General features: G+C 46.1%; 1 protein-coding gene across 2 annotated transcripts in view; it reads right to left on the bottom strand.

The window, feature by feature from the left end:
• Positions 1–3,748: 3,748 nt before the first annotated feature.
• The window catches only part of GRIA1 (glutamate ionotropic receptor AMPA type subunit 1), a 139,412-nt gene continuing 121,042 nt past the window's right edge, over positions 3,749–22,118 (bottom strand). For both annotated transcript variants that reach the window (XM_064458513.1, XM_064458512.1), the window contains exons 15-16: positions 15,390–15,524; positions 3,749–13,046 (exon numbers count right to left, since the gene is read on the bottom strand). In XM_064458513.1, the coding sequence (XP_064314583.1) occupies positions 12,858–13,046; positions 15,390–15,524 (324 nt within the window). In that variant the 3' untranslated portion in view covers positions 3,749–12,857. The remainder of the gene's footprint in view (positions 13,047–15,389; positions 15,525–22,118) is intronic.

The raw sequence follows: 22,118 nt of genomic DNA, 5'->3' as shown, positions 1-22,118 counted from the left end.
ACAAACAAAACAAATCACAGCAGTCTGTCACAATCTATCTTTGGGAAGGCACACAGGGCTTTTTCTCTTGTTTGCAGGCTGCTTGCATGAGTTTGGTTACTCCTCTCTGGGCTGGAGATAGGCTATTTACTCTTCCTGGCACACAGCACTACCTGACACCCTTTAGTTACAGAATCACAGAGTCACAGAATCACAGAGTCACAGGTTGGAAGGGACCTCAGGGATCATCTAGTCCAACCTTTCTAGGAAAAGCACAGTCTAGACAAGATGGCCCAGCACCCTGTCCAGCGACTCTTAAAGGTGTCCAACGTGGCCGCGTCAACCACTTCCCTGGGGAGATTATTCCAATGGTGACTGTCCTCACTGTGAAAAATTTCCCTCTAGTGTCCAATCGGAATCTCCCCAAGAGCAACTTGTGTCCGTTCCCCCTTGTCCTCTCCATGGGACTCCATGTAAAAAGGGAGTCTCCATCTTCTTTGTAGCTGCCCCTTAAGTACTGGTACATGGTGATGAGCTCCCCTCTGAGCCTCCTTTTCTCAAGGCTGAACAAACCCAGCTCTCCCAGCCTACCCTTGTATGGCAGCTTCCCAGTCCTTCGATCATCTTGGTGGCCCTTCTCTGGACCCCTTCCAGCCTGTCCACATCCTTTTTGTATAGCGGGGACCAGAACTGCACACAGTACTCCAGGTGTGGCCTGACAAGCGCTGAGTAGAGTGGGACGATGACTTCTTTATCTCTGCTGGTGATGCCCTTTTTGATGCAACCCAGCATCCTGTTGCCCTTCTTGGCCGCAGCAGCCACTGTTGGCTCATGTTGAGCTTCCTGCCCACCAGGACCCCCAGGTCCCTTTCCACAGAGCTGCTCTCCAGCCAGGTGGATCCCAATCTGTGCTGCACTCCTGGGTTATGTTTTCCCAGGTGCAAGACTTTATACTTCTGCTTGTTGAACTTACCAAAAAGTTGAGTTACCAAAAAGTATTTCCTGGCCTGGGAAGTAGTTGGTTTTTCTCACTTGAGGGCACATGTTTCTGAGTTTTGCCTCTGTTCAGTGTATAGAAATTCTGCCTTGCTGTGTCCTGATTCCTTTTAATGTTAATGTCATTCCCTCCGCTTTGCACCAGTCTCCTATGAAGCCCCAGGCATATTATTCAGCAGTTTTCATGCTCTCTCTTGACCCCTTTTAATCTCCCTCCCATTATTCCTGCACAGCAGCCTCCTGTCTCTGTCAACAGCTGAAGAACTTCTTGCTCTCAAAGGGATTAACCACTAGTCCCACAGCCCAGGATAAGGAAGCTTTCCTACACGCCTGCTTGGAGATCAGCTCAGCAACCAGAAGGAGGAAGGCATTGACAGAGTTTCCCCTCCTACCTGTGGTATTAAAAGCAAGCGAGTGCCTTTTCTCCTATCTCCTCCATAGGTCCAAGAAAGGACACAGGCAGATTGATTGCAGAAGCCTCCCTGCACTAGTGCAGCAAAATGCCTGCCTCATCCCTTCCTAAATCCCAGCCATGGCCCCTGCCCTAGCCCAGCTCTCCCAGCAAAGCTTTCCCTGCCCATCCCGCACACCTTTATAACTGCCAGTAATCTCCCAGTTGCTCCCAGTCTGGCCCAGCTTTGCAGCTAATAGCTGGGGATAGGGTGGGGTTAACCCTTTCTCCACCAACATCCAGACACAGACCTTTATACCCCACCACGTAGCACACATGTGGTCCTCTGCGTGGCATCAGGTGACACTGGGAACACCAGGGATGAAAACCCTGTCCTGGAAAGCTGTCCCTGTGCCCCATGGAGAGAGGTAGTGCTGCTGTTGTGAAGTCCTAGATAATTATAGGACCTAGCAGGCTGGACTCAGAGCATTTACTACAAAGCTACATATCTAAGCTTTGCTTCTCTTAAGCCTGTAATTATCTTTCTGAAATAACATTTTGGTCCCTTCAAGAAACACAACAGAAAGAAAGGGAGGCTGAAGTGGAGCTTCTCTTGCCTTATTGCATCAAACCACAGGCTATTCCCTTCCTCTCTGACCTGGCACAAACTCATGGCATCACAAAATGGACAAAAGTTGCTCTTGGGGAGATTCCAATTGGACACCAGAGGGAAATTTTTCACAGTGGGAACAGTCACCATTGGAATAATCTCCCCAGGGAAGTGGTTAACTCGGCCACGTTGGACACTTAAGATTCGGCTGGACAGGGTGCTGGGCCATCTTGTCTAGACTGTGCTCTTCCCAGAAAGGTTGGACTAGATGATCCCTGAGGTCCCTTCCAACCTGTGATTCTGTGAAAATAGTTTTAAAAAAGCATGAGGGTTTGCAGCATAGGCATGCCCCGGTGTTTCTGGAAATACTGAACTCCAGGCTCCATGGAAAGGTCAGGATAGTCTTGGTAGCGTGACCTGCTGACTGTAGAAGAGGGGAGCCCTCTGAGAGCTGGGAGACCAGGCAGTGACCCGTCCCTCTGCCTGGGCTTCTTATATAGCCCTGAACTCATGGGGATATTTATGTGCCTCCGTTTCCCCTTTTCAGAAAGGGACTTTGCAGCCCTTTCTGTGATTACCATGAAAGAGGATCCAGGAATCATTGGGGCAGTGTTCAGGCTCTCTTAGTGCTTGCTGGGTAATTAGCAAATGTACTAAAAACGTGGCATATGGTCTCTGAGGGGTGGGTAGATTTCTCTTAGAGCAGAGTGAAAACACTTCTTCAGATGAAACCTAAGAGCTGATCACACTGCAGTCATGTAGCTGTGTCAGAATCCTGTCAAAATATACCACAGCATAGACAGAGATATTTGACATCTTGCTGAATTCTATCAGATATCTGGTGGGGTCTCAGAGAGGGTTGTTAGAGCCTAAAATTTGCTTATGAGTTTCCGGGAATATATGGCTTGTGGCTGCCAGGGCTGCACCTATAACTCATCTCGCTTCAGGGATGCCGGTGGTCAGCCTGGGGCAAGATGGCTACAGAGGGACTAACTAAGATTTCCCTTTGATTGCTCACTGAGCGCGATAGTTTAGTTGTTTTCATTTGGAAAAACAATTAACAGCACCATGGGTTGCCCTTTCATTTTGCCATATGGATTACCACACTAAAGGGAATTGATAGTGAGGATATAAAGGTCCTCACATTTCTTTCTACAAAGAGCTGCTCTTTGTGCTCATCTTTGACTTTTTTGGAGTGTTGCTACTTTACTTTTAAATCACACAAAGATGCACACGTGTGCAAATATACATGCACACAATGCTCACTTTGAACATATAAATTGCTGCCCATTTAGAAAGATCAAGGCTTTCTCTAAAAAGCCATATGAGGTTTCCAAATATCCCCCAACCAAAAAGTACATCAGCAGCTAAGAGTATATACAATTCACTATAAATCACCTGCTTCTTTAGAGGAAGAAAGTTTTACCATGACTTTGCCCAGTATCTTACTACTTCTCAGATGAACCAGGACTCCAGTTCTTATGATGACTATTGGCAAACAGACACGCTTCAGCACACAAATGGGAAAGAAAATCACACTAGCCTTTAGCTGGTCTTTCCCCATGTTTATTAGATTGAAATTAGAAGTGCTGATGGCCACTGTAACTTAAAAACCCTGAAAAACAGAGAACACAGAAACCAACTCTGTGGCAAGTAAACAGCCATGGGGTTATCCAACACCCTGTGCATGACCCTGTGGGCAGGATGCCGCTGGTGTCCCCCAGCATTGCAAGACGGGGGCAGAAGGGCCCTCCCCGGGCTGCTGACCCCATCCCATCCCCGCCCAGACCCTGTAACACAGCCTAACGTGCCTGCGCTGGTGTCACCCTTGCCTGCATGAGCAGGGCAGAGAGGAGATGGAGGTGGCGAGGATGAAAATGGAATATGGATAATATGGTAGGGACTTTCTCGCTCTTTTAAAAAAAACCACAAAACCAAACAAAAGAAGAAAACCAAACTAAAAAGGCCTTCCAAACCTAAGGTAACAGATGCTTTATTCAGAAAACTTCCTGGAAATCTCAGTTTTGTCTAACCAGTAACTGTGGTCCATTTGAAGCTGAGCCTTGGCCGTGAAAGGTACCTTCAGAAAAGTTTTAATCCTGCCCATCTGCCGTGCCCTGGGTTGTGCCTCTGTGCTGTGGCTTCCCATCCATAGCCCTTACCCGGCTCCATAGAGGAAAGGCAGCAAGAGGCCATTATCTTTTATTAGCAATAATATTCAGCACTTAGGCAGGTGTTAGAGGGCTCAGCTGAGCCGTTAAGCATAAGCGGCTCCTGCCCATAATGAGTGGCAGCAAGCGCAGGGCTCTCGGGTTCCCTCCTGAACTGCAATTTCTTGCACACAGCTGCCAGGAATTTGTCATGTGGTGGCCCCCCCTTTCCAGCCCGCTCTGACTCCAGGCTGGAGGGGACATCAGCTGAAATCACCCTTGAGCAGGACTCAGACCTCAGCTTTGAGCAGATCCTCTCCATGTCCAGCGCTGAGCTGAGTTAGTCTGTGGGGTGATGGGAGTGAATAACCTGCGGCAGGCAAAGGCTCATAGAAAATTCACCCCTCTCTGTAGCAAGGTAGGGTGGCAGTGAGCATGTGGACCCACGAGCACTGTGGTTTAGCAGCATGCTAGTGAGGTGCATCACCTTTGGGCTGCACCTGGAGCTGGAAAAGCCCTGCCTAGGCAGCAGCCACTGCCGCGGGGTCTGGGCTGGGAGATGCTGCTGAAATCACTCCATAGCACAAGCACAAGACACAGGATCCTCTGTATCCCAGCTGAGAAGCATTAAGCCACAGCAACCTGATTACCTGGGGGGCTCAGACATTGGCAGATTTGTTGTCCCTACTGCCGTGATGCTGCTTGGGAGTGTGAGGGACTGTTGGCACCAGTTACCCCTAGGACCCTGCTGTGGGGCAAAGATGGGGGCGGCAACCCATGGCTGCTCATCTTGGGGCTTAACTAAAGCCACTGGTGATGGTGGTTTCCCTTGAATGCAGTGGTTTTGCAGAGCAATGCAGCGGGTGGTCTGGAATGCCATGCTGCTGGGAAAAGGGACATGCCTCCTTCCCTGCTGCCACAGCTGTGGGGTCCTGCCACTGCCCCCCTGGTGTTAGTGGAGAGAGCTGGACCAGCCCTAGAAAGAGCTGAAACACTTTTGCTTTCATTGTTTTGGTTTATTTTTGTCTTTTTTTGATTTGTTTGGAAAATTGTCCCAACCCACTCTGCAGCCAACAGCAGCTGGAGTCTGTGTAAGGGCATCAGCCACGCTGGCACCACCGAGCATGGCTGCACTGGTCTAACTGGGTTGTGAGGCCATCCACTCACCCAGGACCGGGTGCACTCCTGCATCTACACACTGCTCTGGCAGTGCCAGCTCCTTGCAAAAGAGATCTGGGTCCATAATGGCTTAAACCACTACAGCACCTCCCCAGGGCTTGGCTGCCAGAGTGGAGGATCTTCTTGTTACTTTTGTGTGCTTTTATTAAATTGGATGTGCAATGAGCTGAGTGAGGGCTCAGCAAAGTGCACAGAGGTGATGGGCAGGGAGGAGTGGAGAGGGGATGAGAGGGCAGTGTTTCCCAGAAAATGGTGACGATCCTCCAAACTCTATAGATCACTTTGATGTTTTGTATAAGTGGGGTGTCACCTCCACTTATAGACGAGGAACATTTTCTTTAACAAATATGAATCTAATGGATTAGGTCTGATCTAATTATGCATTCTGCATTAAGCCGATGCTCCCACTGTCTGCGGCTGCTAGCATAATTAAACTTAATGTGCTTTTAATGATGTCTTCTTAACTCATGCATTCATATATGATTAGAATCAAACAGGACTAGCTGTCATGAGTCCAGGAGAGCTCTTTTGGCAGCTCCTGATGGGACTCATGTTGAAATATTAATAATGCAGATTTCAAGGTTAACAACATTGGTTTTGAAGTGAGGAAAGCTTGTCACACAGTTTGAGCTAATCTGAGGCAACAAAACGGCTCCCCTTTCAAGTTCAGCCTCTTCCCATCTCGCACATGTGCTCCTGGGAACAGGGGAATTTAAGTTTTACTTGGTAAAGATGTCATTAAGTAAGTGAACTGCACTCCAGGCAGCAGCTACCAAAGAACCTGGGACAATAGCTCTGTGGGCACCTTTTGGGGGATTGCTGGGTGCTCTGTCCTGGCATGTTCTGTCTTCACTCCTCTTCCCTTCCCTGCTGCTTTTCTGAAAATTGGGAGGAACTTGTTCTAGGGTCTGGCAATTGGAAGGCAAACTCTACTTTTATCTCTGCTCCTGTTTGGTCAAGTGAAATCAGGCTGTGTTCCCCCCACCGCAGCCTCTGTCAACTTTGATTTTAGCCTCCTCAGTGCAGGGAATATACACCCCTGAGCTGTGCACCACCTTGTGCAATGGGGCCTGATGAAACTTAGGCATTGGTGCCCCGGCTCTAGTGTCCTACACGAAGCAGGCAACAATACTGCAATAAAATGGTGGGGTTTTCTTTCCTCCTTTATCTGTTTTCATGGAATTTTTTTTATCAGCCCATGACCTGGCAGACAGTTTGTCTTTTGAGTTCCTGAAAGCAAGTTGTGAAATCTTCTGAAATCCTTCCAAAGGGAAAGCATTGATTTATTACACTGTAATACTGATGTGAACAACATCATGTACCTTTCATCTAAAAAGTCAGGACTTACAGAACACGACATGCCATTAATTTTGATGCCAGCTCCAACAGAGGAGGAATTACTGCCAAAGGGATCCAGAGAGCATGTTAAACCAGCTCTGCAGAGTAATGAACATACTTTGTGGCTGTTACATTATACCATATTGATCCTTAGGAATGAAAAGGTACCTTAACAGCTAATTTGGGCCATCAAAGCCATCTCTTAATGTCTGTATATGCATGAGTGTTTGCGTGTGTACTATATAATTAGTGCATGAGAAAGGGATGTGCAAACATTGGGTAATTACTCTTCTCAATATATCCCTTCTGGGGGTGAAGGTTACTGTGTTTCACTGCTCTAGAGACAGGTCTCCCCTTGCACACATTTGGCAGATGAGCTCACTCGTGTACCAGCTTGGTGATGGTGCCCAGCACCCTGCCCCTCTCCATCCCCAAGCCAGGTGTACCTTCTGGCAGCCAGACAGCGATGGCTCCTTGGGATAAGTCCGCACCAGCGAAAGGGAGATTAGTCTAAGTGCTCTGGGAATATCCAAGTAACTTAGCACTTTGCAAGTCTGTGGCTCCATATAACACCCCATTTGCAGAAAGGCTCCTTGCTGCTTGAGAAAACTGGTGGGTTATGGTATCATTTCTGCCCGGTGTGGAGCTGGATTCACAGGTCTGCCCCCATCCCAAAGGAAGCTGAGTTCATTTGATTTCTAAAGCTATGCGGTGATATAGACTTATCTTCAATAAGACAACCACCATGTACATACCCAGAGCCTATTCCAGGTCATGGAGGGCAGTAGCTGGCAGCACTGAGGGTGGGACTGATGTACAGATGAAGGAGAGATGGGGACGGACAGAAGGGAAATGCTGCAGGTCAGGGCTGAGTGGAGAATCCCAGAGTGGGAATGGTTAGGATTTTGATGGGAAAGACCAGTCTCGAGCTATCCCTCCATGTTTAGATGAAACTTTTCCAAGTCCTTGCACACTAAATTCATCCCTCTTAAATACTCAAACCATCGGGACCCAGTGGCTGGAAAAAACAGAGCAGCTCTGTGTAAGAAGGAAGCTGGGAGGGGTGTCATCTTTGTAATGAAGGTGGAGCAACATGGTGCCCAAGAAGTTTTGTCTGGCACTTGTTGAGCTGGGGTTTGCATGTGGATTTTTCTCCAAATCCCTGCCCTCCTGCAGGCTGGTGGGCAGCTGTGCATGGCACAGTGACATCCCTATATTTCTGTTAATTTATTAACTGGGGAGCAAAGATGCAAGCATGGGGGCTTCAGGCAGCAGTGGGCTTCTAAAACACAAACCCAGCATTGGTGGCTGACAAATTGATCTGTGCCCATAGGTAACAAGAAAGCAACTGGGGAATTTGCATTTAAGAGAGGTCAGCAGCCACAAAAGCCATCAGAACACAGGCCACACAGGTCTCTAAAAGGTATTTGGAGTTAATCTGGTACCTTTGCTGGTGGGAAGAGCCTGAACCCACCTCCTCCAGTCTCCAGGGTGGTGCTTCAGAGCAACCTCTGCTAGCTGAGCCCCAACCTGTGCTGTTATTTCTCATGCCGTTGGCAGTAAGGAGTACCAGCAGTGTCCCAAGGGTACCACACACCACTGTGATAGGTCATCTAAGCTCTGACACGTGCTTCTGTGGTGGACCAACATGTCAGGAATGTGCACAAGAACGTTCTGGGGACCCAAAGCCATGAGTGAGATGGGTGACTGACCATGTAATTGAAAATGGAGCACGAACCTGTGTTCACAGTAAAAACTTCACCATGTCTCCAAAAAACATGATGGAGCTATGTGTCCGAGTTACTGGAGATGAACAGGTTAGTGGTACCCACTGGGTTACAGCAAACATTGATGCATCCCTGCCCCACCCCTTCACTGAGCTTAGAAGAGTAAATTTCCCTTGCATTTGGTGGCAGGTAGGCACATGGACAAACAAGTCCAGCCAAATATTTTTGGAGCGTCGCAGCTTTGTGTCCTGATGGCAGGGTTGTCATCCCATAGGAAAGGGATGGACTGGGTGATGCAACTGTTCCTCACTTGCTGAAATTCAAGGTTTGGTGGTTTTTTGGTTCAACAACTGGTGAAGATGGTTTTGGATTCTTGCTGGAGACTTTCTTACAAGGACAATCTTACTTTTGCCACTAGGACGGAATTTTGTCCTCTTTATGCCGAAATACAAAGGAATGTTTCTTGTGCATTTCTGCAACCTCACTGGGAACCAAGAGTAAACCACTGAGCAATAAGAGTGTTTTAAGACAGGATCCAAGTCCACAGTACAGTACTGGATGCCTAAGCAATTGTGGAAGACCAAAATGGGCTGATCCAGCATAGCCTGCCCATGGGAAACCTCTCCTTCAGGGCCATTGATTGTGTCTCTTGTGCTTTGAAGCCTGAGGGTTCACAGCCCCTTCCAAAATATATTAATTCTGCCCCTTGATGACTCTATCTTTAAAACTTACCAGTGGGTAAATGAACCCTTCTGAATGTTAGAGACCTTGAATCTATAACCATGGCCCTGTGGGGTAAGCTGGGACGCCTGGTCCAAGGCACTTTTGGGTCTCAGCTTCCCCAGCCGATAAATGGGAATGACGATATGGGGAAGTCCCTCCAGATCTGTGGCACCAAGCAGTACATAAGAGCTGCTTGAGTACATTAATGATTATAGTTAACCTCAGCAGCTCTCAGTGTCTGCATAAATGTCCATGGGCCTTTAAATCCTACTCTCTTTCTCCCTTCAATGGTCTTTTGGATGAGGAATTTAGCAGGTTCATGGTGTGAAAACTGAGTTAGAAACATCTTAGATGTCCAAGCCTCTGAAACAGCATGGGAACTCCTAGGAAAGCTGATCCTAGTGAGGATTTTTGGACCAGTGCTGGTTCTGAGTTATCTCTGAGCTGACCATGTCTTCTCTCTCTGTAAAAACAAGCTAAAATCCTCTAATAGCCCTTTGTAAAAAACATCCCCACAAAACTCAAAACTAAACAAAAGCATTAACTTTCAACTCACTGGATGTTTAGTTTCCTGACTCTTGGGTACATATTAGATAGATTCCCAATTTCAACCTGAAGCAGTTTATTTGGCTGCTGTTCACAAGTCAGACACAGCAATAATCAAGGAAATCTCGTTTGATTCAGGTTGGGTAATATTGCCTGAGGGGTAACATCATTTTCATTTCCACACATCCAGCACTGGCACAAAACGGCATGGACAGGTATGAAAAGTGGATCATGGCTCCTTGGTGCTAAAATTCCAGCTGATAGTTTCATTTTTGTGTAAATAACAGTTACCAATAAAAATGTTGTTTGAAAAAAAGAGAATGTGAAAAGAAAAACATTATTGCATTCGATAAAGCAAAATCCTTTGCAGTACAGCCAAAAGAAAAAAAAAAAAAAAAGAAAAAGAGAGGTAAAACAAATATAGCGGTTAAATAAAAGATCCAGGTACCAAAGAGCAAAATTTAATGAAAGCCAAAACTGTTAAATATGGATTCCTGTTGAGAAAAAATGTCAATGTCTTTAGGATTTTTACCATTACTCTATTTTTAAGAAAAGTGTAGTAAAAATACATATTACAAGTTAACATTTTCCACGCTTTTGTCCTATTCATATTTTTTTTTTAACTCCTCCACCGATCAAAAGCCTTTGAAAACTGCATTTCACATCTTCACATCACAGGTGGCCAGTCCTAGCAGAGATGCACTGCTTCTCGCGAGACAGTCTTAACGGCCCGCTTGGGCTTCCCGTGACCTGCTGCCATGTGGTCCTGTCTTTGGAGGAGGATGGGGCACCGATGGGTCTTGGCAGCCTGCTCCTGCCACAGTGCCCAGTGGTGCACTGCCATGGCAAGATCCAGGACATTGCAAGAGCTGGGTCAGGAGATGCATCAGAGGGCTCTGGGCATGGACACAGGCTAGCTTGTGGGATGTCTTCATTGTGCTAGCACTTATACAAAACTGAAGTTAAAATTAAGAAAAGCAGATTAAAAATAATGATAACCAACACAAAGTGACCTGAAGAGGTGTTTGGAGTGGCTGATAACAGAGTTCATGATGAGTGATGAAGATCACAAGGGTTTCCAGAGGTGGAGAGAGGAAAACATATTGGCACAAGACATGCTGTGCCCGAGCTTAGGACCGTGACTCTGACTTGCTGGTCTCCAAAGTGTTGCATGACATGTGGGTAAACGGAACAGATAATTCAGACCAGGCTGGTGTTAAAGGTGGTAAATGTATTGCTCTGCACATTCGTACACTAATGAAAACTGGTATTCAGGCACCTTCCAGATGTACTTATGGACAGCTGCATAGACAGATCTTCCTCATAGACCTGTGCCAGTCATTTGCCTGCATCACTTTCTCTTCACCTGCCTCCCTTCTTTTCCTGCTCCTCTCTTGCTACATTGCAGAAAAAAAAGGAAAAAAAAAAAAGAAAAAGGAAAAAAATGAGAAGAAGCATCTCAGAACACTCCAATAGCAGCTCAGTCCCAAGACGGATACTTTCTGGGTCCTGTGAGAAGCTTTGAACTTTATTTGCCGTCAGTGATGGACTTGTGAGATGGGACAAGGCTAGGTGGGTTCTCTCTGGTCCCTGCCCCACAGATCTTCTCTCTCTCCAGATGCTCCCCTGGGAATCCTTCCCTTCTGAGGAGGTGTCTCAGGCTCACCAGGGTGAGAAGCATTTGTCTGTCCATGCCAGTGATTCACAGAATGAACCTGTTGTGCAGGTCTGGAAAACTATCCTTGCCTCTTTCATCTCCATGCCTGTGGTTGGACTCCCAGCTGCCTGTCTGGCAGTGCGGGTTTCTGCAATACCAAGTATAGGGTCAGCAACCTGCTCTCCTGGCTTGTGGATGCTTCCTCCTCCCTAAAGATACATGAGTGGGAATCTGCTACTTTTGGCTTTGTACCCAGGCAGGCTACAACTTGATGGGAAGGCTGAGTTTGACCAGCCCTGATGCTGTTGAATGTCATGGACCCTTGAATGAAGCTCTTATAGGGTTTCCTCCTTGGTTTGCTTCAGCAGTTCCTTCCAGGAAGCCATTCTGGCCAATTATCTACAAAATGTCCATCTTAATTAGAAAAATGGCCATAAGGGGATTTCAGAGCAAAAAGGCAGGGATACCCCCATTGCAGCCCCATGACTTCTAGCATGTTTTACTCATTAATAGGCAGCCATCTAGAACTGGATGTCTTGAGATGGTCTATTCCTGGCCCAAGGTGATTCCCTTATGTGACCACCAAAAAGGGAGCAACACACAGAAGCTAAGCAATGAAGAAATGGTTCACAATTGCTTATTAGCCCCCAATAACCTAGGCAGGAGAGTCTCATGTGAGGGGAATGCGGCATTTACTTTCTCTCTTCCATAAACAGCAGCCGACCGTGATCTTAGACCAACTATCTGCTCTAGTCTGCCACGCATGACGCTCTCCACTCCAAGCACATGATTCTTCTCTTGAACCGCCACTCATCATCTCTGGAAGAATTACCACTTTGTCCTCAGGTTACGTGGGGTTTTGCAACTCACTCATGACTTTGCCCCTGTAAAACAGCCTCATGTTTTTATTACGGTTCTTTCTTGCACCAAGTCCTTCCTGTTGCAGGGAGAGGCATTTGCAGCTCTGTCTGCCTTGTTGCAATAACTCCACAGCCCGACTTCACAACAGAACAACGGAAGGCAGAATCACGATGGACAAAAGGGGTCAATGCTGACACCCTGCAGGGACTTCGACTTGCCATTTATCAGGATTTTCTTTTTTGCTGTTAGTAGCTCAGACATTATGGTTTGCCTCCCAAACTAAACCAGATTGAAGGACTGAGCAGGGAAAGGGGAAAGGGCTGATTTTACCCTGACACCACAGGAATTAGTAAGAAAAAATATATATATTGCACACACTAAGACTTATTAACAACCAAGTTAAAACAAAATGGCATAGTCCTCATTAGTGTTCCAGTGGTTCGTCGATCAGGGACGGTTCATGAGTCTGTTAAATCCCATTATACTCTCCTTATTGCAGTACAGACCTGTTTCTGTTCTCCTGCCGGTGGATCTGTTTGCAAATAAAAAGGGAAATAGATTTGATTTCCTTGAGAAGATCCATCCAATTTTCCCTTCTGTCATCGTCATTTGTCTTGTTGGTGTTGGGTTTGGTTTTGGCTCTGGAGGGGTGGAGTTGGGCTGCCCCTGCTCTCACCCAGGCAATGGGTCAAAAGGCCAATTATAATCCTGTAGCTCCCAGGGACATGCCAGTGCTGTGACTCATGCACGGGATCGTCTGCATGGATTTGGGGAAATCATGGCTGACCACGCGTCCGTTTTCTCCACTGCCTCCTGCTGCAGCCGGCCTGGGAAGGGTTGATGTCCGTATGGCTTCGTTGATTGATTGCTGTGGGATTAAACAAAAACCCTTTTTAGGAAGGACGGGGGGGTCTCCCCCTGTCCTTAGCAATGTTGGTGAAATTACAATATAAACCAGTGTTGTCTTTCTGTCGCTGTTCTCTCCCTCCTTGTCTCCATTCAGGCTCTCACTTTCTGCATGTCCCTACTGCATCTGCTCTGTTAATTTGCACCTCTTCTACATTCAAAATTAAATGTTTCAGCGGTATTTTAGGGTATAAAGCATACGTGCCATATGCAAAAACTATTCAAAGTCTACAACATAAGAACAGTCATCCTGGATCTGAGCAGAGGTTTTATACACACTTCCCCCATAGATATGCTATTACTACTCCAGTACTGTTATATATGGTGGACTCTGACTCACTTCAAGCATATGTTAAACTCTCCTCATGTGAGAAGTTGAGCATGTGCCTATGTTTTTGTCTACAGTGATGACTGAGGTAACCAGGAAATGCAAACCTAATTCAGGAACCTAAATCTCATCTTCCTGTTCCAGATACCACCCAAAACATTTGCTTTCAGAGAGCTAAGGAAGCTACCTGTTTAGAACAATTAAACTAAAAGATGAAGTTCATTTGGTTTCTTTGCATTTAAGCTAGCTTTAAGGGCAGCGTCATCCTTCCTGGGCTGGGATATCTAGGTGAAGAGTTATCCAGAACAGATAAATCTGGAGCAGCTATTCGGAAAGTGTCAACTTAGTGCCTTGCCAGGCATGGGGCCGCCTCCTGTGCTGGCAGGATCTGGAGCTTGGCCAGGAGGTCTGTAAGGGCTTGCTGAGCAGGTGTTGGGTTCAGAGGGGGATCTGACCTGTCTTTCTGGGCACTTGCCTGGGTTTTGCTGAATGGCCTTGTGGGGTGGCCACTGATGGTGGGAACCAGCAAAAGGGACAAGCTTAGAACTTGTTGACATAGGGAGCAATGATTCCTTCCCATAATGGCTGTTTTTGACATGGCAAGAGAACTGCAAGCTTACGCTGACGAGAACTAGTGGGTCATTTCTAGCAACACTGGGAAGCCAATACCAGGGCAAAATCTCCTTAAAACTACAGAGCTGTTACATTCTGTCACTCCATTGCAGTACATTTGTGACATACCTAGCTTTTCAGTGTAGACAGCAATTACAATTTAATTTTTGTATATTCAAGGACATTAATTGCTCTCATTATCTTACCCCTGTGCTCAATGTACCTCTCATTGCCTGCAGAATTTTCTGAACCTCAATGGGAAAGCACTATTGCACATTTTCAGTGAATTAGGAGTGTTATTATTGCTGACAGAACATTAAGCAGATTGCAAAATGGTGGCATAAAAATCAAAGAAATGATTACTTATTTTCCTTTTGAATCTGGGTAAGTTTCAGTACTCAGGGAAGTGAAAATTTCGATAAATTTTATGAAACTCACTGCATACTTCATACACTCATACCAACTTCCATGCTTATGGGAGAAGTCAAGGTGAGGAAGAAAGGGGATGTGTTACTCTCACAGCACAGACCCCACTGCACCCTTGTGCACAATGGTATCTGTAAAAGGGATCGCCTCTGCTAGTCATCTGAGTCAAGATGCACTTTTTCCACAGATGTTGCATTAAATGCATATCCCCAAGGCTCTCAAATCTAATCCACTCTTGACATGACGCTCTGAAATTTAGGAGCACCAGAATTTAGGGCTCAAACAAATCTGAATCATAGGAAGCACACTTCTGCAAGACCATGACAGGGTGGAGAAAAAAAAATTGTTACAGGAGACATTAGAGGCCAATTTCTAAGAGGACCCATAATTCTGAATTTGGAGACCCACATCATCTGTTCCAGGACAACAACACTCTGAACATGTATCACCATTGCCAGCCTGCAAATGGTGCCAGCAGGGTGCCAGCAAAGGGAACAACAGGATCTGATTCATTACCACACTACCCCAATTTTATCTTGCTGTTAACTGCTCGGGCTTGGGGATTTTTTTAGTGCAGTAACGGCTGTATCACACAAACTCCAGCACACTTCATCCATGCTGCACACACATTGCCATAGTCTGCTGTCTTTAATTTTAAGGAATGGCAGTGCATTCCTGTTACCATTTGTGCTATGATTTTGCTCTGTATCTGGATTTTGAACTAGCAGTATGCCACATGTCTGATCTTGCATCAGCTCTCTGCTACAGCCCAGTTGACCCTCTTTTAACTTCCTTTGATGCGCCTATTCCTTTCTAGCAAGTTGAGTGACACAATCACTTCATTATCCCTATGTCTTGGCTTTCCACCCATGGTCTTGGCTGCATCCGTCTCTGAAGGCAGCTTTGGAGCCGGGGTAGGATCAGAGAGAAGGTGTGAAAGGCCGGGGAATGGGTTGACACCTTCATCCGCTTTGATTCACTTCTGGACTTGTAACAAAACTCGATTAAGGCAACCAGCATGGCTAGTCCGAGCCCACCGATGAGGATATAGAAAACCCCCGCCACATTGCTGAGACTCAGTGCGCTTGTCTTGTCCTAGAAGAGAAAGGAGAAGGGAGGGAGGGGAGGGCACGTGGGAAGGAGAACAACAAAATTAATATGAGATTGCTCCGGGAGGGATGCTGCACAATATAGCAATGTTGGCATTACATCATCTCCCTCTTTAAATGAACAGGTGACATTTCTAAAAGCATTTTCAATTTTTAATTCAGTATCTACTAAATCTAATGTTTCCCTCACACAAACAAATAAACGTTTCTTCAGCAATGTGACTCTTTGTAAAGGTTTGGGATCTCCATTTTTCAATCAGCTAACTTAAATACTTATTTTACCCAAAACGCCTAGTTTAAATTATTGATTAAAGGAGGGGGGAAAAAAAAGTTCTCCGCCTCTGTGACATTTGCTTGTCCCTGATGTCTTGCCTGAAATAACCCATTCTCTTGGAAATGCTCATTCCTTCATTCCTAGATTGTTTCCCCCGCAAATTCTGTTGCTGAGCAACACATTGAAATGGCTGGGTTTTTTTTCCTTTTTTGTTCTTTTCCTCTTCAATACCAAGGTTGAGGTGACACCTGAGCTGTCCTCAGAAACTCATTTGATTTCTTTGTAATAAGGCAATTATTTCATATGCAATCAAGACCCATTGATGCATGTCTAAGCTAATTATTTGGTTGGCAATAAATAAGGCTATTAATGGACCACAACTCACAGTCAGCAGCTACATTCTGATTTTACAATTGCCTAATGAATTGTCATGGCTCTCTGGGGAAGAGGCGAGTCTCAGAAAGACTAGTTTCACTGCTAGGGAAACTGAGTCCCCACATCTAACCCCAAAGTCACTCAGTGCAGCTCTCAAAACCTTCTCCTCCATGCAGACCAGGTGGAGTTGGGGTGTTGGGATAATCTGGGCAGCAGCAGGACCCAAAAGCTTGGCTCAGCTATGTGTACCAGGCTCTTGTTTCTAGGACACATTTTCTCTACAGTGCAATCAGACAGAGGTCCCCTGCTCCGTGCTTGTTGCTGCTCTGCAATATCGACTCAATACCTATTTGCCAGTACAGATTCCCCAGGGCAAGCCCAACAGGTCAATGCAAATCTGTTGGAGTGACCAAGGCCTGAGCAGCATTGACAGCCCCGCTTCCTGGACGTGGGAGGAAAGTTGCATATGGATCATTTGAGATGCAGCCACACAGTTAAAGAAAAATATTTATGCCTGTAGAAGTGCCTGCAGTTGGGGACAAAGCCTCTGCATGCCTCTTGGTGTTCCCTGCTACTCCATGGACACGTGGACTGGTGGGTGGCACAGTTTGTTCCTTGCCCTTGTAGGACAGTTGATTCACTTGCTTTGCTTGGCAGGTTTTACAATAAGCAACCCACACTTTTCAGGAAGTGCAAGGATTCAGGAAGCAGAAAACTATATTGGAGTGATGTTGAAAGGGTCCAAAACCAAGCACCAACATGAGCATGGAAGATTTTGATTCAAGAGCAGTCTGCCTGGCACTGGCACTGTCTTTCAGGAAAGTACATTTTGCAAAAGGATGCTGTCTTTTGCGGTACTAAGGTTTAGTAGCAAAAAAAGTTAACCCACAAAGCATGAAAACACTTCAATTTTCAAAATTAAAAAAAAAGCTACCTCCTGTTACAGAAGAGGACTGAACTTCTTTTTTTTTTAATAGGAAGATAAGAGGGTTCCAGTTAAGAATACTAAAAATAATGTTTTTTTTTTTCTACTGCTCCTTTATCTGGACCCACTGCCCATGTGAGCTGCGAAGCTTCTGCCCAGCTATAGCTCTTGCTGCAGGTGCCAGTGTCATGGGGAGCAACTTTTCATCCTGAACCCTCTGCCGAAAGATGCTGAGGTTTGGTTAGGGTAGCCTCTGCAGAGTTTCAGTCACTGGAAAAAACTCCACAAGTGATCTCATTTTCCATGCTTTGCTGATTGACATCGCTGCCAAGAGATTTGCTGCTGTCACCACGTGCGTTGCACCGCTGCAGATGTGATGGTTGCTGCTGATGGACAGGTTTGTTTTATCCCTGGTATAACCTTCATACGCTGGTCAGTTTGTAATCTTGCTGATTCTTCGTGTGTGCTCTATAATTAGAGATTTCTGCAAATATCCTCTTAATTTCTGCATTTTCCATATTTGAAGGATTATTTATCTGGTCTTTCATAATCTGCCTTCATGCATTTTTTCCCCCAGGCTTGACTGTACATTTGTTCAGTCATGTCTTCTCTGCAGATTACTGGATGTACTTTTAAGTACCAGCTGAAAAATGTAGGGAGTATTTTAGTGAAGATTTAGAAAAGTGGAGCAATTACTGTGAAAAAACTGGGTTACAACACATCAGGTACTTTGCCTCTTCAAATTCAGTCTGAAGGGGCCGCACCAGCTTCAGGGAGGGACAAAGACACTGGAGGTGGGCTGCCCTCCTTGAAATCCTAATTTTTAGACTGTTTCCTTAATGAAAAGTGGCTGATTAGCACATGCTCTGCACTCAGAGGGAAGGATGGGGACAGGCAAGGATATGAGGCAGCCTATTTGTCTGAGTCTTACTAATAATTTGCATCAGAGACTCCACATGGGTCTTGACTTGCAGCCACAGATCCTTGGGAAACCTGGCTTCCTTGGCTCTGCCAGGCATGGGAACACATAGATTTCCAAGTTTTATTGACCACGATATTCCACCCCCAGTTTGGGGGTCATGGTCTGACAGGGCTCCTTCTCAACTGGCTGCAATGACAGAGTGGTCTGGCATCCAGGAAAGGCTGCTGCTTCTTAATTTCAGCTTTCCTCCTGATGCCAGCAGCAAATCGACCAGTAAGAAAGGACATGACCCAAAGCAGTCTCCTGCACCATTATTTCATACAATTAATTTCAGAGCTGTTGTATTTTTCTTGCATTTACTTTGCAGTAGCATTACTATTATTTTTATTATTATTACTGTTATTACTGTTACTGTTATTACTACTATTACTATTATTATTGGGACCATTTTGTTGAACTGCAAGTTGTCTTATCCAGAAGGCAAAGGGAAGCACAGCGAGGCACAGTGGTGGGCAAACCTGCCGGGAGGGAGAGAGCAGCATGAGTTTCACCTCTGCCACCATAACAAGGTTTCTCCCAAGGAGCCAAAGACATGGGCAGCTTCAGCAGGGCACTGAGGAACACTGAACGGTGGGGTCATGGCTGATGACACAGCCTGCTGTCATAAGCCAAGCTGAGAAGTGAAATCGGTCCTGTGGTGTTGCTTGATTTCTTGCTCATCCTCTCCTTTTTCTTTTCCTTTTTGTTTCCTTCCCTCTCCCAGCAGGACATGCAGAGACATCCTCCGGGCTGGAGTGGCATCTTGTTGCTCCCATCAGCTGCAGGAGCAGACCCCCATGAAGGGTAGGAAATGCTGCATGCCCCCTGCTGTTTCTATGCATGTTGCTGCCCTAATAATGTTGATAATAATAATGAAGAGCCCCAATTCATGCTAACTGCTTGAGAGGACCCTTCCCTCCTCTCTGCTCGGACTCTATGACACCAGACGCTCTCCTGCAGAGCTGCCCATCACCAAACCAGCTTGTTAGTGGGAGTGTAAATGTCACCGTTCATCTCCCGCAGCGGCAGAGCACTGACGTGGGGGGAAGATTGGCAGGTGAAAAGAGAAAGAAAAACCCATCTTTCCGAAAGCCCGGCCTTGTTGCTGCAGCAACCAGGCACCTTCCCGTCTGTTCCTCTCAAACGTGGCACTGTGTCCATCATCCTCTTTGTCATTATTTATCCTCCTTGGCTGAAAGGTATTAAGGCCAAATTTGCCCCGTTTCTCAGCAGGGCTGTTGCTTTCTTTTACCCTGCATTACCAGCGCCCATTGGCAGCACAGGGCGGAGGCACCTCGAGTTGTTGCAGTCTCCATAGGAAATGAACTGTCCTTAGAGAAGGTGGTAGCTCCAGAAGTTGAGCTTTTACACCAAACACTAGGCTGACTTTACTGGGAAAAGGCCTGAAGCTCAGCAATGAAGGATGTAGTGCTGGCTGCTGTGGGTATGCCAGGAGATGGGTAGGAGCACATGGATGGCTGCCTGCAGGGATGATGCTGCCCAGCATGAAAAGACACCTTAGGTTTGAGAACCAGCCAATTCCCTGCAAAGGCAGGGCAAGGCAGCAGCAGGATTTGTTCCCTATTTTTTTCTTAAACAAAAGTGCAATTCTTGCAACTGTAGAAGGGGATTGGGAGATCTGTGTGGGTTTGATGAAGGTCCTTTAATTGCATGAAGTGATCTGGCTGCACCTGCAAGCAGGTTGTACCTTGCCATCCCGATCTGGAAAAAAACCCTTCCTTTTTCCCATTGCCTTGCAAAAGCCCCAGGGAAGAGGAGAATCACATCCATCTGCCCTGACTTTTAATGTCCAGCTTGTCATTACCCTCCAACAACCCAAGGCGCCCCTTTCAATCCCACAGAACATCTCATAGCCTGCAAAAAAGCTGTCCATCCTGTGCCTGTTTGTAAAATGGGGTCCTTTTAGGGAACTGCCTTGTTACAGAGCATCTGTCTCTCTTCTGGGCTTATTTCTGCTGTGGCAAGTGGAGGGGGAGTGCAGGAAGTCTGGGAGACAGGAGCAGGAATTGGTGGATGGTTTCTGGCTGTGTGGAAGTGCTGGAGATGTGTGTGCATGGAGAAATTTCCAGCCTTTGGGAAGGGGTGGCTGCCACAGGTTTACTGCAGGCAGAAGAGCGGCAGAGACATTGCTGCCTGGTACAGGATGCTGCCCGAGATTTCCCACTGACTGGCAATGAAGGTGGGGCTGTGGTGGTCCTGGATCAACAGCCCCTGAGCACAGCTGCCCAGCACCTCCTGGGATGGCATAACATACCCAAATATTCAGCAAAGCAAGAGTGTTTGCCTCTGGAGTTCTAGGTCAGATCCACTAATGTATCTGCTGTTTCATTATAGGAGTTTATCTGGATGAAAAACTAGATGGGCAATAGATAGGTAAACAGTCAGATTAAAAATAGGATGGACAGAAGTTGGCTACTGGCATGGAACAGCATCTGGAGCCAATGAACATAAGCCTGGGAAACACCAGAGGTTTTACTTGGCTCTGGCCAGAAACCTTGGATACAAACCTTACACCCAGCTAGCGCCTCACCCCTCTTCATTAACATTCATTTATCCTTCTGAAAGTTCTCTAACTGCAAACTAAGCTAAGCTCAACAACACACAGAAATGAGGTTTTGTCACGCCTGTGGGAGGAAAGATATGAAATGGCCTCCAATCTCTCAAGCTTTGCTCTGAACCTTGGCTATCAGAGGAGAGGTGCATGGTCCTGCTTGTGTCCCCAAAGTGCAGATGGGTTTTGTGGCCACCATGGGCAGGATGGGGGAATCTGTGCCTGATGCTCAGCCCTGCCCAGCCTGCCTCATCCCCAGCACTGAGGGCACCACGGGGAAAGGGGGAGGAGCTGCTCATGCAGCAGCCAGGCAGCTCAGCTTGTTTGCAGTAGGTGCAAAAGAACCTAAGAAGCAAAACCAGGTAAAACTAGGTGGGTATGTTTGCCTGGCTGCATTCATAAGAACAGTGAGCAATGCAATTGCTTGGTATTTCTGCAGGTGGGAGAGGGCGTCTGGTGATGTTATGTTGATTTCTCTTACTGTTTCATATTGCACTGCTGTTGCAGACATGGTGCGGACACTAAGCAAGGAACAGAGATGCGACCCTTCCATGTAACAGCTGAGACTTCACTGCAACATTCCACTCCCATTAAAAGCTCACACAGTTTTAAGGTTTGTGCCTACTGATTTCACACATGGAGTTTCAAGCAGCTCTCATGACTTAGGATCCAATCTCATTTATTCACATGTGATTCACATGTTTGTTATCGAGTTTTTCAAGCACATGTAAATAACATGTGATCAATATTGAGGTCATACGATCCACATAAACCCATGTGTCCCAAACCTTCTGTTTTTGTCCCTGTTGGTCATCCTATTGTGTGGAACGAAGAACTACATCTACTTCTTCATTTATTTCCCACCAGAATAGTGATTAAGTACAGTATTGTAGGGATTTTGTTTTAAACTAAACTGATTTCACATCCATTTCCTTTTGGGCATTTTATCGGCTATGAGGTTTCTCTAGCACTGATGCATGCAGGCTTGTGGTGAAGGTATTGTGGAAGCTGTGTCATGGCTTCGGTTTCCCAGCAGAAGTAATTACTTTTCATTCATATGGTGACTATTGCTCAGTTGGTTACCTTGCAAAATATATGCACTATACAAGTCAATTAGATTTTTCCTGAGTGGGACCAATGCCATATTGTATAGCATGCTTTATAGAAGGGTTATTCTTGGATACGTACGATGCTGCAGAGAAGAGCAGAATTTGATTTTAAATAGCATCTGTCAGCCCCAGAATGCTTTACAATGCGATAAAACGGTTGGTGAGATTCAGACAATTAGGCCAGGTGGAAAAAAATACAACAAACTACCAAAAAATGTTTGTAGAAATTTTCTCCTTCTTATGAAATTTGAATATCTTTAATACTTTAAAATCCCACCCACTCCATCTGGCTCTGGAGGTGGGTTAAACACGGAAAGGAAAAAAAAAGTATTACATTTACTTTTCCAATTTTCAGCTGGGGAAC

The sequence above is a fragment of the Phalacrocorax carbo genome, chromosome 8 (genome assembly GCF_963921805.1).
Source record: "Phalacrocorax carbo chromosome 8, bPhaCar2.1, whole genome shotgun sequence".
In the NCBI taxonomy this organism is placed as follows: Eukaryota; Metazoa; Chordata; class Aves; order Suliformes; family Phalacrocoracidae; genus Phalacrocorax; species Phalacrocorax carbo.
The sequence above is the reverse complement of the archived record's forward strand: the minus strand, read 5'-3'. Positions and strand labels throughout refer to the sequence as shown.